This window comes from Ranitomeya imitator, chromosome 5 (genome assembly GCF_032444005.1).
Source record: "Ranitomeya imitator isolate aRanImi1 chromosome 5, aRanImi1.pri, whole genome shotgun sequence".
Classification (NCBI taxonomy): Eukaryota; Metazoa; Chordata; class Amphibia; order Anura; family Dendrobatidae; genus Ranitomeya; species Ranitomeya imitator.
This window is the reverse complement of record NC_091286.1, coordinates 545,860,904-545,877,382: the sequence shown is the minus strand read 5'-3', so window position 1 is coordinate 545,877,382 and position 16,479 is coordinate 545,860,904. Positions and strand designations below refer to the sequence as shown.

The following is a 16,479-nucleotide window of genomic DNA, read 5'->3' as shown; positions in this document are numbered from 1 at the left end:
GACACACAGAACGCTGAATGAGTCCAAAGCCTCCACATTTAGGCTATGTGCACACGTTGCAGATTATTTGCGGTTTTTTAGCGTTTTTGCGCTATAAAAACGCTATAAAACCGCAAATAATCTGCATACATTAAGCATCCCATCATTTATAATGGAATCCGCAATTTCTGTGCACATGATGTGCGTTTTTCCGCATGAAAAATGCATTGCGAAAAAATAATGAACCTGTTCATTATTTTTGCGGATTTCCCACTGTCTAATGCATTGGGAAATGTCTGGGAAAAAACGCGCAAAAACCATGCAAAAAAACGCGCAAAAAACGCCCAAAAACCGTGTCAAAACCGCACAAAAAAACGCATGCGGATTTCATGCGGAAATCTGACAGAAATGTCCAGATTTCTACAAGAATTTTCTGCATGAATTCCTGAACGTGTGCACATAGCCTTACCTTCTGGACCACACCCTCGAGTGGAGATATGGTGAACAACCTCCCACCCACTCTTCAGGTTTTTCCCCAAAAAACCCAGCCCTATTATAGCTGATTACCCCCTCTCAGCACATAACATGTTGGAGTATACTTCTGGGTTCATAGCACTGAGGCTATGAGGTTAATGACACATTTCTTCCCTTCACTGTTTTACCATTGACCTTCTCACAATAAACATGATCTGATAGATTATTGTAGTTATCCTACCCAGGGCTGAGATGGAAGTAATGTATGTTGTCTGTCTTTTCAGATATGGGAGTTTCTCATTTGTAGCTTTTATATATTTAGGGTGGTTTTATGCATAGTGGGGTTTTTTTTTGCATTGCTGTTTTACTTGTATTTCTTTGTCTGGGCCTTATAGCAGACTGTTATTGTTACTATATATTGCAATACTGTGGTATTGCAGTGCATAAAAAATCAACACAGATTCAGGTTCCCTATTGGGACTAAAAAATGTGGTATAAAGTAAAAGAAAAGATGATTTTAAAAATGTAAAAGCAAAAGTTTAAAAAAAAACAAGATAAAAATTTAATTCATTCACCTCTTTTCACAAGTTAAAAGTAAAAAAAGCATATTCCTTATTGCCGTGTCTGTAAAAGTTTGATCCAACAAAATATAAAATAATTTGACCTGTACAGTAAACACAAGAAAGAAAAAAAAAAAAAAAGTGGAAAACCTTGAATTGCCGTTTTCCAGTTTTTGCATCTCTCCCAAAAAAATGCAATGAAAAGCAATGAAAATGTTGTATATGTACCCAAAAATGGTGTCAATAAAAACTAAAGCTTGTCGTCAAAGAAAAAGTCTTCACACGGCTCCATCATGGAAAAGTACGAGTTATTTTAAGGTTTTTTTTTTCTTTTTAGGTCGTTAAACAATTAAAAAAAAAAAAACTAGACAAGTTTGGTATTTCTGCACTGAACTGAAAGATCATTTTTCCCAGGTCTAGTTCACTGAATTCTTAGAAAGAAAAAAACTGAAATAATAAAAACAAAAATTGGCTGCGTCCATTTTGGATCCAGATATACTTTCTACTACTTAGGCCAGGATCACACGAGTGTATATTCTGTCCTAGAGAATCGGACCGATTATGATAATAACGCTCTGATCCAAGTTTGATCAGTGTGTCTCACCTCAGTGTGATCCCATAGATGAGGTCTGAAGATCGGGACAAAATTTCTACATTGTCCGAGTCCGTGTTCCATGCATCCATAGAATTTAATGGGTGAGTGGCTTCCGATTTCGTAGTGAAATCTCAGCAAGCTGCAATTTTTTTTTCACAGATTCGGACCAGGGGAAAAAAAAAGGAAAAAAGGAATCGGCACTGTCCCATTACCTAACATTGGTCTGAATGCTACTTGATAAAAACTTGGATAGTACTCGTCCTATAAGTACAGTGGTGTGAACGAGCCCTTAGAGACATACTCTGGGGGAAGAGTGCATGGACCTTGGAGATAAGGGCCGTTTTATTTAGTGATACATTTTTGTTGTTTTTCAGAGGTAGTGTGCCTCACAGGGTAATATTACAGAGCAGCCTAAAGACATGCCCCCAGAAAATCCAGAGAATGCAATGTTCTGTTGGTAAAGACCAGAAAGCTTAACACACACAAAATCTAGCCTTACATGAATACACAGGTGTTAGGCTATGTGCACACATTGCGGATTTTGCTGAGGATCCGCAGCGGATTTGACGCTACGGATCTGCAGCTGTTTTCCGTGCGTTGTACAGTACCATGTAAACGTATAGAAAACAAAATCAACAGTGCACATGCTGAGGAAAAAACGCGCGGAAACGCAGCGGTGTTTTTTCCGCAGCATGTCAATTCTTTGTGCGGAGTCCGCAGCGGTTTACACCTGCTCTTCAATAGGAATTCGCAGGTGTAAAACCGCAGGTGGAATCCGCACAAAAACCACGGTAAATCCGCTGCAAATCCGCGGGTAATCCGCAGTGCAGTTTAACTGCACATCAATCCGCAACGTGCGCACATAGCCTAAGTACGCTGTGGTTGTAGTACAGAATAAAAAAAAACACAAAAGTAATTGTAATAATACGCAAGAAAATCCTAAAATTTTCTGTACAAATTGGGAAATAAATTGGGAAATAAAAAATCCTCCATATCAACGAAGCCTAAAGACCATTTCTGTTATTAAGAAGGTGCTTGTACCTCTTACGTTACTATTGATGTCATATTCGACCTGTTTGATTGCATACACTGCTGTTTGGATGTTTTTTAATAAATTGACAGTAATATAGTCATGGCAGTGTCACTGGTAAAATATTAAAGAAGACTTATCACCAAGTCAAAGCTGACCACTACTTGGTCTTATTTTATTTTCACTGCTCACCTGAATATTCAGTTTTTTTCCTTTTTTAAATATCTGCCATACGGTTCCAGAGATGTAGGCCTTTTTCTTTAGTTCTCATTTTTCTGGTCTTTAGCAACAGGACGTGGCTCACGGGGTTCTCTGGGTGCGTGTCCTTAGGCTCCTCTGCATCATTACCAAATAAGCCAAGTTCCTTTGATGAAGACCATAAAAATTAGCAGTAAATGAACAGGCCCCTATATCTAAAATCAGATAAAAAAAACCTTTATATTCAAGGGGGCATTGGGAAGAAAATCAGAGCAAATAGTGGCCACTTTTGTACTGGTGAGAGATCCTCTTTAAAATTCCTCTCGTGCAAGTAATGCTGTGAATAGTCATTGCATAAGAAATTCATAAAAGTGTAGAAATTAGTTGGGTAACTAATGAACATTAATAATGGCCGTAGTCATGCCCCTTCAATGCTTTTCTCTTATTTGGGGACCAGCGAAATAATAGGGTTGCTTCTCTTAGGCTATGTGCACACGATGCGGATTTTGCTGCGGATTCGCAGCGTTTTCGCAGCAGTTTCCCCTGCGTTTACAGTTCAATGTAAACGTATGGGAAAAAAAAACGCTGTGCACATGCTGCGGAAAGAACCGCACGGAAACGCAGCGGTTTACAATCCGCAGCATGTCACTTCTTTTGTGCGGATTTACAACTGCCCTTATGGAAAACCACAGTTGTAAATCCGCAGTGGAAACCGCAGGAAAACCGCGGTAAATCCGCGATAAATCCGCAGCGGTTTTCCACTGCGGATTTATCAAATCTGCTGGAATCCGCTGCGGAAAAATTCGCAGTGGACCCAAACTACGTGTGCACATAGCCTTACTGTGCCTTATTTATATAGATAATGTGGAGCAAAGTCCTCACATATTATTATCCCAGAGTCCATTGTTGGCGCAGCTTCTGCCCTTTCAGGCTGTAAAGTGTCGTAGGCAGAGGATGACTTCATGACCACAGCGGGGTGGCCTGTGATGCTGGTACCAGTGTGTGTAAGGTTGCTTTGTGTGCTTTAGATAAAGCTGTTTACTTTACTTGCTGGCTGCTCCATGGATATTACCTGGCCATAAATCTATTGCAGACTTTGGAACCTTTTTGTGTTTTGGGATGAGACATAAGGTGAGACCGCAGTGCCACCTAGGAAACCCCTACGCATATATAGCATTTTTCCACTGTCCTTGCTCTTAAAACTATGATAAAAAAGTTAATGTGTGTAACAATGTACTGATTATTAGTGCTACGATATGAAGACATCCTCTCTTGATTGCTTTGTGATCGAGTTTTTTTATTCAGAGGTTGTGAAATGTCTTAAAAGGTGTTGTCCAGGTTGAATATATATCCACATTTTCAGAAGGCAGTGTATAGGTAACATTGGGTAACATTTTCAGTCCAAATTGTCATTCTTTAGCCCATTTTTATCTAATTTGTATGGGAGGCTTAAAACCATTCAATGGGGAATACATTATCATTCTCTCTATACATTCCATATACAGTTACATAGGTTGAAAAAAGACTCGGGTCCATCGATTTCAACCTTTCTCCACTAATTATTTAGGCTAAAAGAAAAACCTTAAATTTCAATAGGAAACCCTGGGACAGCATGTCGATAAGACCATCACCGATTCCTAGAACAGGACCCTCTTCACTTTCTGCTTGTTTCCAAGTCTACGTACTATATAGAGAATTATAGCCTAGATTTATTCTATACATAGAAGATTACCATTAATTTACCCCTCTACTCACCAGTCAGATATTAAGATTCAGTATTAGTATCCAGGTAATCTGACTTTTCTATTGATTTCAGTAATATAAATTTAGTAATAATGAAGCCCTTGTCCTCTTAGCATTTTTACATTGCCTTCCTCTTATTTCTTAAGGGCCTCAGAAGCTACTAACCATGGAAATCCTTTTGAAATGGGAAGTGACACCGTGTACTTCACCGTGGTGGATGAACACGGCAATGCCTGTTCATTTATTAATAGCAATTGCATGGATTTTGGCACAGGACTTGTACCGGAAGGTTGTGGGTTCACTTTGCAGGTTAGTAATTATTTTATTACATTATGTGTTTCACTTTGGCAATAGTCCTTCTAGTTGACGTTCTTCTACAGTGTTCACTGTTAGGCTAGGTTCACATTAGCGTTCGGCTGAGCTGCGGAGGGCTGCATACTTCCTCCATTAGGTGGAGCTAAACGGAAGAAGTTCGGAAGTAGGCAGAGCTTAAGGAAGGAAGTACGCAGCCCTCTACAGCTCAGCCGAACGCTAATGTGAACCTAGCCTGAATCCTTAGTCCAATTGCTTTACTGAGGTTCTTGGGACAGATTAACAAAACAAAGTGCTAACCTTAGCAAAAAATTTCTATTTTTAAGATCTTGCTCCCATACAAAGTAGGTGGTTTGACAATCCCACCAATGATCTTTTTTTATAAGTATGGGGACTTTAAAGGTTTATTCCCGTTTTCTTAGATGGGTATGTTTTCTTAGTGCTTGTAAAAAAAATGCAACTCTGCAATTGACTTCTTATTAAAATTTGCCCTTATTCTCCCTGTAACTTTGCCTTTTCGAGAATATTGTTTACTTCCATCGTGCAGAGGTTCCAAGCGCTTTTCTGCTGTGCTTGTAAGCACAGCGCTGAGGCTATACCCTATCAAGCAAAGCTCTGTCTATTTTTTTTAAAAAAAGGGCCAGGCACAGTTAAATTTAAAAAAAACAAAACTCAAAATACTGACATATATAGATGTAAGGAATTCTCCCACCTCCTGCTCTATGGCGAATTCAGTTTTAAGTAAAAGTAGTAACTTCAAAATTGCAAACCACCCCCAAAAGAATTCCTGACAAAAAGCTTGAAAATCAGATCTATTAAAATAATGGTGAATACTTTTGTATAGTTCCATAACACACAGGTATAACTTGTAAGGTGGACCCAGAAGTGTTGGTACAAGCGTGGTGTGTTATATTTAGATAAAATGATAGCTTTCTGTAGATGTGATTTATAGGACTGAGTGCACATGTGTAAGTGTACGGCATGTTCTGCACTTAATGATTCGGAGCCAAGCTTTGTAATGTTTCCGTAATATAAAGCTGGTTACCAAATCATTATCCAAGACAGTTTTGAAGTATAGTTTATTTATTTTTCTTGCTTAGATAGCGCCATTAATTCCATAGTGCTTTACATACATTATCGGCACTGTCCACATTGGGGCTCACAATCTAAATCCTCTACCAGTATACCTTTGTAGTGTGGGAGGAAACCGGCGTACCCAGGAGAAACCCATGCAAACACGGGGAGAACATACAAACTCCTTTCAGACGTTGTTCTTGGTGGGATTTGAACCCATGACCCCACTACCAAGCAGTAATGCTAACCATTGAGCCACCTTGCTGTCCCCCCAATAATGCACTCCAAGTTAAGTTTATGGAGTTATCACTCTACATAACAGAACTTTATATAGAATTATAACAACACATTTTTTATAAACCAGAAATAATATGAAAATGGAATAGAAAAGTCTGGGGAAACACCGTTTCACTACAGCTTCCCAGCAACCATGAGCAAACATAAGATTTGGCCATCACCTTGTCTTTTGTGCCATAGCCACAATTCATGCTGTTATAAACTGCAGACCGTCCCAATGGCATAGTCCTATTTTGTTGCAAAATGGTAACTTATGCCTGATAATGATGAATTTGTCCTAGTTCACATTGCCGTAGGGTTGACATGTTGAAAGTGTCAGTTCTGCTTACTGATTTATTCCAATCCCATAACTGTATGATTGGTGGTGGTCTGCCCACTGGTACCCCTCTGATCTTGCGAATGAGAGGGTTTAGCACAGATTCAGCACTATGGCTGCAGCTCGCGGTCATTTTCCTGAGTGCATCGTTCGATCCGCTGAGGGCAGTTTTCACTCTATACTGGTAAGAGAGAGCAGGCGGCTTCCAAGCTCAAATAATGAGCTTCTCACTTCACTTAACTGCTCCAGGGTCTCTGATCCAAAAGTGGTTAAAAGAAGTGACATTGATCATGGGCACTATGTTCATTTAATGGGGCACATTGCGGGGCTTTTTCAGGCAGAATCTGGAAGAAATCCACCTGAAAAAATGTGTGCACATGCCCTTAGTCTTACATGTTTAAGAGTCTTGGATTTCTTCAGACATGACAAAATTTACATGTGCTTTTTTGAGTTGCAAATTATCCTCATCAAATCTGCAGCCGAAACTTCCCCCTTTCTCCCTATCCATTTTCTCTGTAAATGACAAATCCTTTTAGAAAGATATATTTGTGATGAGAATAAAAACTAAAATAAACTTTATAAAATATGCCTAGCACTGTCCAGCTTTATTTCTTGTAGAATAATTTTACTGACACCTGAAACATAGTCTATTTTATATATTTATCTTGAAGTTCTGAACTTTCTCCCCTGATTGTCGATATATCCAAGTCCTGCAGGAATATTGACCTAAAATTACGAAACGTTAAGCACGAGAAGCTGGAAGCTGGGAGCGGTGTGATAAGATTTACCTGCTCTACCTTGTGACGTCGCGGAACACTCCCTAACAGAGAACACACATGATCTTTGTTCATCATCATCCTATAGCTTTTATCTCACACATTATATAAACTGTATGTCACATTAATGTGAACCTGACACACCAGGACTGACCCTTTTACCTGCACCACTTGTTCCATGCAAAAAAAAAAATAATAAGCCAACAGGAGCAGACTCAGCAAATGAGAAAATGCAAGATTACTATCCCTGACCCTTCTAGTATTCATATTTGATTTCCACTACCACTTTATTAGTGGTTGGTGTTATAGCAATCACTTCACAGCTTTCCTTTTTCAAGCAAAATAAATTGTATTTGCTGTATGTGCAGTATCTCACCAACATAGCAATCATTGTTCATTGGTAGTACGACACACAGATACACAGATAAATGTCTGTGTCATATACAAGGGAAAAGCATACATCTTTTTAAAAAAATGGTGAATCGAAATGTATACACAAAAAAGTGGAAAACATTGTGGAACACTTCTAGGTTACCGCCATTGCATACCACACATCAGTATCCAAAATGAATACAGCATAGAGTATTAAAGGAGGTTTCCCACACTGGGAATCCAACCATGGGGACATTCCACCAATCATTAAAATGGAGGACTCCAAAGCATTTGTCCCAAGCCGTTCTTTCACACTGAGTGCACAATGTGGAAGAGCTAAAATGGAATGATAGCAGTGCTACTCCATTCATTGTATATGGTACTAATGTATGCAAATAACCTCTTCTGAGAAGAAGAGAGCAGGAAATCTAGCACCACCTATTGGAGGTAGCAATCCTAAAAGTTAATATCAACCCTTTTAAGGGCTTTTGAATATGACTTGGGATGTTACGCTCCTAGGTGGCGCATGTGGTTCATAGACCCACTGTGCCATGGACGAGACTTGCCCTGGACTGGCGTGACTAAGCAGCCCCCGGCTTCGCTGGAGCCTCTAGTGGTGAGGTCAGATTTGTGCGGCAGGTATCTGCCAGGTGCCACTTCGGTGCGACGTCCGACCGTAGCTGCTGACCCCAAAGTGCAGAGACACTACTTCTGCTTCTCGGACAGAGCAGGACGGCCTCTCGGGACAAGTTATTATTATTATTATTTATTTATATAGCACCATTAATTCCATGGTGCTGTACATGAGAAAAGGGGTTACATACAGGGTTATAGATATTGTTAACAGAAAATAAATTTACAATGACAGACTGGTACAGAGAGAGGACCCTGTCCTTGCGGACTTACATTCTACGGGGTTCACAAAGTTCACACAGGACGGCCTATCAGGCCAAGTTCACACAGGACGGCCTCTCGGGACAAGTTCACACAGGATGGCTTCTCGGGACAAGTTCACACAGGATGGCCTCTCGGGACAAGTTCACACAGGACGGCCTCTCGGAACAAGTTTACACAGGACGGCCTCTCAGGACAAGTTCACACAGGACGGCCTCTCGGGACAAGTTCTCACAGGATGGCCTCTTGGGACAAGTTCACACAGGACGGCCTCTCGGGACAAGTTCACACAGGATGGCCCCTCTGGACAAGTTCACACAGGATGTCCTCGGGACAAGTTCACACAGGACGGCCTCTCGGGAGAAGTTCACACAGGATGGCTCTTGGGACAAGTTCACAAAGGACGGCCTCTCGGTACATGTTCACACAGGACAGGCTCTCGGGACCAGCTTACTAAAGATGGCCTCTCAGGACAAGCTCACACAGGATGGCCTTGGGGACAGGTTCTCCTTGTGCAGACAGCGTGGCCACGAGGATGAGTTCACAGTTCTCGCCTGGGTATTCAACCCCCGGGGTAAAAGACAGGTACCGCCAATGCGGATGTAGGATTCGGCCAGGGCCAGGGTTGCTGACATGGCAGACATTAATCCCTGTATCACTCCCTGGCTCCCTCCCGGCACAAGATCATGTTTCTTTCTCTGAGCACCTCAGTGCTGCTTCTCTGCGTCATCTGAGATCTCCCGGTACGAGAGTGTATTTTCTACAGATGGTTCCGCAATTAAAGAGTCACAGTCCGGCTTCACTTTAACTTCAACTTCTTTACTTATCACAGCATTATCTAGGACACATTCATTCCTTACAATTGGCAACGCTTTCCCTTGCCTCTTCTCTCTGCCGCTAAGCCTGTCCCCGGGATAGTACGTTTCCTCCGGTCCCTCAATGTCCTCAATGCCTAGAATTCCTGCTTCTTGTGGGGGTATTCTCTGCCATTTCGCCCCATCCTAAGAATAGCGGCACACGCAAAAATCTGCCACCTTGCTCCCATTCCGCTTAACTTTCTTTCTGTAGCACTGCAGTCCCACTTTACTGCACTGCTATCGCTGATGTTACTGAGCTTCGTGCTGTACTCTGGCTCCATGGATACTATCTGCTGGGCCCATTCTTAGAAGAATGTTGCAGGGCACGGTGTTGTCCTGGGCTAGCCAGCCCTGTGTCCCACATGGGCACCCCGGCCCCAACTAAAACAGGAAGCCCTCACTATTTTATACCCGCTGTGCCCCTCTTATGCTAACTATTTTTCTATAATGTCCCTATCTAGTGGCCAACTTGGGGTACTACTCCCCTAACACTATACCTAATAACTGGCCCGGGGTAACACATTATACATAAGGATTATGTAACACATTGGGTTATGTAACACATTATACATAAGGACATTACTGGTAATACACATAAGTGTAGCAGTACCAAGAAATACAGCAGTGATAATACACCGACTAGTGTAGCAGTATCACTTAATTAAATTAAGGGACATTTGGCAAAACATATTAAAACATAATGTCACATTCCCTACATTCCCCCTTTCTTTCAATATGGTTGTCCCCAACCATTGCAAAACTTTAACAACACATATATATACTGCTAAAAAAATAAAGGGAACACTTAAACAACAGAATATAACTCAATGTAAATCAAACTTCTGTGAAATCAAACTGTCCACTTAGGAAGCAACACTGTTTGACAATCAATTCCACATGCTGTTGTGCAAATGGAATAGACAACAGATGGAAATTATTGACAATTATCAAGAAACACTCAATAAAGGAGTGGTCCTGCAGGTGGGGACCACAGATCACATCTCAGTACCAATGCTTTCTGGCTGATGTTTTGGTCACTTTTGAATGTTGGTTGTGCTTTCACACTCGTGGTAGCATGAGATGTACTCTACAACCCACTCAAGTGGCTCAGATGCAGCTCACCAAGGATGGCACATCAATGCGAGCCGTGGCAAGGATTATTTCTTTTTTTGTCAGCGTAGTGTCCAGAGGCTGGAAGCGCTACCAGGAGACAGGCCAGTACACCAGGAGACGTGGAGGGGGCCATAAGAGGGCAACAAACCAGCACCAGGACCGTTTCCTCAGCCTTTGTGCAAGGAGGAACAGGAGGAGCACTGCCAGAGCCCTGCAAAATGACCTCCAGCTGGCCACAGTTGTGCATGTGTCTGCACAAACGATTTGAAACCAACTCCATTAGCATGGTCTGAGTGCCCGACATCCACAGATGGGGGTTGTGCTCACAGCCCAACACCGTGCAGAATTTGCCACAGAACACCAGGATTGGCAAATTCGCCACTAATGCCCTGTGCTCTTCACAGATGAAAGCAGGTTCACACTGAGCACATAAATACGTAAGGTCTTCATCACCGACCGCTGTGGCGCTGTCTTTCTTCTATTTTGGGATACGGTTTGGCAGTAGGTCAGTATTGGTGTTGGGTGGCATTTCTTTGGAGGGCCGCATAGCCCTCCATGTGCTCGCCAGAGATAGCCTGACTGCCATTAGGCACCGAGATGAGATCTTCAGACCCCTTGTGAGACCATATGCTGGTGCAGTTGGTCCTGTGTTCCACCTAATGCATGACAATGCCAGACCTCATGTGGCTGGAGTGTGTCAGCAGTTCCTGCATGATGAAGGCATTGAAGCTATGGACTGGCCCACCTGTTCCCCAGACCTGAATCCGATTGAACACATCTCCTTTGCTCGGAAGGACGCGTAACAGTCCTTCATCATCATTTTTAGTGCAACAGCACAGCACGAACCACTGTCCTGTCTCTACTCCTTTATTCCATTCCTGACTTCGGGATATGGGTGGCTTTGCAACCGCAGAAACCATGGATTGCCTCGATAAAACCATTACGGTAAAGGGCCTAAAAGAACAAACTCTGCGGGCATCTGATTAGGCCACACTCAATCCCCCATACTGCTTCACCTGCTGCACAAGGTCATCGCCACAGCATAATAGCCCCGAGGGCAGTTCTCTTTATAGAAGAAGACCCAATCCCCTTCTTCCAGGGGTCTCCCGAATTTCACTGAGGCCGCGTTCACATAGACCTTCTGGCAGGTCTCAACCTCACAAATAAAGCCGTCTCCTCAGCCCGACTATACATATGTCAACTAGCCGAAAGTGCGGCGTCTGGCCATAGCCCACCTCCTGGCTGGCGCAACTCAGACAAGACCTCCTCCGTTTTCTTCTTCTGCTCCACTATAACAGCTATCCAGGTCAGCTGGTCGGGAAAAGGAAACGGCCCCTCGGTGACAGGGGCAGGACATGCGGCCCCCTGGGACGCCTGAGAGCCCATGACGTGCCTTCCCTGCAACACCCGGCGAGCTTTTGTACACTCCGGGACCTCTGACTCCTTTGGCGAAGGTCGGTCGGCCACAGCAGGGGTAAGTGACTTAGGGCGGGCTCCAGGGGTAAGTGACGGGGAAGGGATCTCACTCGCTTGGGCCATGGGTCGAGGTACACTCATCGCCTCTGGTTGTCGTCTCCGAACCACGTCCTCTCCGCGACCGCTATATCCTTCCGTGAATGTGGTGTGGACTGATCTTTCCGGAAGTAGTCCCAGCTGCGGCCTAGCTTCTGGTCCAGGCTCCTATGGATGTGAGGACTTCAGCCTTTCAACCGACGGCCCTGGTCTCGACGGACGTCCGGGCTCTGACTCCACAAGCTACCGATGTTGATCGCTTTGTCCCACCGGACTTTGTCGCTTGTCTTCATCCGGATGGCACACGACTTCAGGCAGCCGCTGAGGTCCTCCGGCTTCGGGTAAGGGCTTTCCCCACTCCTCGCGGCTCCGCTGCATGAACCGGGCCCAATCCCTCTCCCATCGCCATTGTCACTCCAGGCGGCTCACTCCTCCGCTGCCACTGGACCGATGCATTGCTGCCGGTGCCGGGTCGCATAATGGCACTGTGCAGCTGTACCCATGATTTTCTTTGGGGCCCCACCTGTTTCAGGGTGGGGTCGCTTCCTGTCTTTCCTCCCTTTCTGTCTCCAGTTGTCTCAGTAGGCGTAGGGCTAGATGTCTTCGGCGCATTCTCAGGGGGAGAGATCTTCGCGCCATTTCCGCACAGTTATGCCCAAGAAGGGTGTAGTCACAGCAGTAGCCTTCCATTTTGGCGCCATTCCCTGCCATCATCGCCATGTTTGTTTCATCAGTCCTTTGCAAATTTGTAGTCACATCCAGATTGTTTGTCATCTCCAGGACATCCGTTCCTCCTGAAGCCTTGACTTTAGTCATATCCAGTATAGTTACAGTCTTTCCTCCCTTTTCCTCCGCGTCGGCTTCACTGCCATATGGGGCAGATCCTGCCGATTACGCCAAGTGTAGGATTCGGCCGGGGCCAGGGCTGCTGACATGGCCAACAGTAATCCCAGTATCACTCCCTGGCCCCCTCCCGGCACAAGATCATGTTTCCTTCTCTGAGTACCTCGGTGCTGCTTCTCTGCGTCATCTGTATTTTCTACAGACGGTCCCACAATTAAAGAGTCACAGTCCGGCTTTACTTTAACTTCAACTTCGTTACTTATCACAGCATTATCCAGGGCACATTCATTCCTTACAATTGGCAACGCTTTCCTTTGCCTCTTCACTCTGCCGCTAAGCCTGTCCCCTGGACAGTACATTTTCTCCAGTCCCTCAGTGTCCTCAATGCCCAGAATTCCTGCTTCTTGTGGGGGTATTCTCTGCCGTTTCACCCGGTCCTAGAAATAGCGGCCCAAGCAAAAATCGGCCACATTTTGGATACCTTGCTCCCATTCCGCTTAGCTTTCTCTCTGTAGCACTGCAGTCCCACTTTTACTGCACCGCTATCGCTGATGTTACTGTGGTTCCTGCTGTACTCTGGCTCCCTGGATACTATGTGCTGGGCCCTGTGTCCCACACAGGCATCCCGGTCCCAACTAACTAAAACAGGAAGCCCTCACTATCTTATACCAGCCGTGCCCCTCCTAAGGTAACTATTTTTCTATAATGCCCCCATCTAGTGGCCAACTTGGGGTACTACTCCCCTAACACTATGCCTAAGAACTGGCCCTGGGTACTTCCCTTTCCTTTTAAACATTATAACAATAATTGTATAGACATATTATACATAAAGACATTACTGGGAATACACATAAGTGTAGCAGTACCAAGAAATAGTGTAGCAGTATCACTTAATATAATTAAGAAACATTTGGCAAAACATATTAAAACATAATGTCACATTCCCTACACGGCCATGGGATACAGACACTGCCAAAGCAGTTACAGGAATACAAGGGCAACTATGATGGACTCACGGGTAATCAGGATACTGGATAAGGGACACAATCAGACTAGGGAAGGGTATCTGACAACATATAGTTACCACCAACCACCTAACAGAACTATAGGTATTACTCAGGCACCTCCCAGTAGGGGAGGGTGCCTTTTATGCAAGTTGTCTCTCAACTATTGTTTGGGAGACACGTTGCAGGTTCAAGCACATTTACTGTAACTAAATGCCTCCCAGCAGTTGCTGGGGGCATTTACCATGTGCATGTGATGTCCCTTTAATAACAAAGGATAACGCACACACCCATGCCCTAGGCACGCTGCCGAGACACAAGGTGGTATGCACAGAGAAGGGCAGAAGCAGGAACCAGAGCACACCGGGCATCGCGCTGTGGCCTAGGGAGGTGAGTAAGCCGACATCCCTGCATGGTAAGGCTGGAGTCACACTCGGCGTAAGACAATACGGTCCGTATATTACGGCCGTAATACGCTGAAAAGTCCCCAAAATAGTGGTCCATAGCTCCTTCGTAGGCAGGGTGTTTCAGCGTTTTTTGCGCATGGCATCCTCCGTATGTAATCCGTATGGCATCCGTACTGCGTGTTTTTCTCGCAGGCTTGCAAAACCAACATACGGCTATACAAGGGATACATGTGTTAAAAAAAATATATATATATATATACTGTCTATATATATATATATATATATGTGTCATTAGACACATACAGTATATGTATATATATTATTACTTCATACAGCGCTAGATAGCTTTAAAGCCGGTAATTCAATTACCGGCTTTTGCTTTCTCCTTCCTAAACCCGACATGATATGAGACATGGTTTACATACAGTAAACCATCTCATATCACCTTTTTTTTGCATATTCCACACTACTAATGTTAGTAGTGTGTATATGCAAAATTTGGCCGTTCTATCTACTAAATTAAAGATTTAAATGGCGGAAAAAATTGGCGTGGGCTCCCGCGCAATTTTCTCCGCCAGATTAGTAAAGCCAGTGACTGAGGGCAGATATTAATAGCCTGGAGAGGGTCCACGGTTATTGGCCCCCCCCTTGGCTAAAAACACCTGCCCCCAGCCACCCCAGAAAAGGCACATCTGGAAGATGCGCCTATTCTGGCACTTGGCCACTCTCTTCCCATTCCCGTGTAGCAGTGGGATATGGGGTAATGAAGGGTTAATGCCACCTTGCTATTGTAAGGTGACACTAAGCCAAATTAATAATGGAGAGGCGTCAATTATGACACCTATCCATTATTAATCCAATAGTAGTAAAGGGTTAAAAAAAACACAAACACATTATTAAAAATTATTTTAATGTAATAAACACAAAGGTTGTTGTAATATTTTATTCAACACCCAATCCAATCACTGAAGACCCTCGTTCTGTAACAAAAAAAAAAATAAACCAACAATATCCTTACCTTCCGAAGATCTGTAATGTCCAACGATGTAAATCCATCTGAAGGGGTTAAAATATTTTGCAGCCACGAGCTTTGCTAATGCAGCGTTGTTCGTGGCTGCAAAACCCCGGGGAATGAAGGTAAAGTAGGTCAGTGACCTATATTTACCTTCATTTGCGGTGAGGCGCCCTCTGCTGGTTGTCCCTAGATCGTGGGAACTTTCCTAGAAAGCTCCCAGGCTCGAGTTCATAAGAGGCGCTCTCTGCTGGTTGTCCTCATATGAACTCGAGCCAAAAAAATGGGGATATGAGATGGTTTACTGTATGTAAACCAGGTCTCATATCATGTCGGTTTTAGGAAGGAGATAGCAAAAGCCGGTAATTGAATTACCGGCTTTAAAGCTATCTAGCGCTGTATGAAGTAATAATATATATACATATTTGTGTCTCAATGACATATATATATATATATATATATATATATACCTATTATATGTGTCCACATTTATTCTACCTATTCTATTGTAACCTGTCAGTGTGATTTTACTGTACACCGCACTGAATTGCCGGCTTTTCTCTCTAACACCGCTGCGTATTTCTCGCAAGTTAGACTGCTGGTCCGTGTGTGATCCGTATTTTTCTGGCTTCCATAGACTTTCATTGGCGTATTTTTTGCGCAGTACGGTGACAAACGCAGCATGCTGCGATTTTCTACGGCCGTAGAAGCCAGTATAATACGGATCACTAAAATACGGCAGATAGGAGCAGGGGCATAGAGAATAATTGTGCCGTTTGTTTGGCTAGTTTTACGGACATATTTTCTGCGCTCTTACGTCCGTAAAACTCGCTAGTGTGACTCCAGCCTAACAGAACAGGACAACATGCAGGGGCGCCAAGCATAGCGCTACATAGGATAAGAAGCTAAACCAGAATCTATGCTTGCAGACACTTGTTTCTGTGTTTGCTGCTCATTATTATTATTATTTATTTATATAGCACCATTAATTCAATGGTGCTGTACATGAGAAAGGCGTTACATACAGAGTTATAGATATTGTTTACAGTAAACAAATTTACAATGACAGACTGGTACAGAGGGGAGAGGACCTTGTCCTTGTGCACTTACA

General features: G+C 43.6%; 1 protein-coding gene across 2 annotated transcripts in view; it reads left to right on the top strand.

Annotated features, from left to right (window-relative positions):
- LOC138638382 (glutathione hydrolase-like YwrD proenzyme) overlaps positions 1-16,479 on the top strand; it is a 104,318-nt gene that overhangs the window by 58,956 nt on the left and 28,883 nt on the right. For both annotated transcript variants that reach the window (XM_069727623.1, XM_069727621.1), the window contains exon 9: positions 4,726-4,888. In XM_069727623.1, coding sequence (XP_069583724.1) covers positions 4,726-4,888 — 163 coding nt within the window. The remainder of the gene's footprint in view (positions 1-4,725; positions 4,889-16,479) is intronic.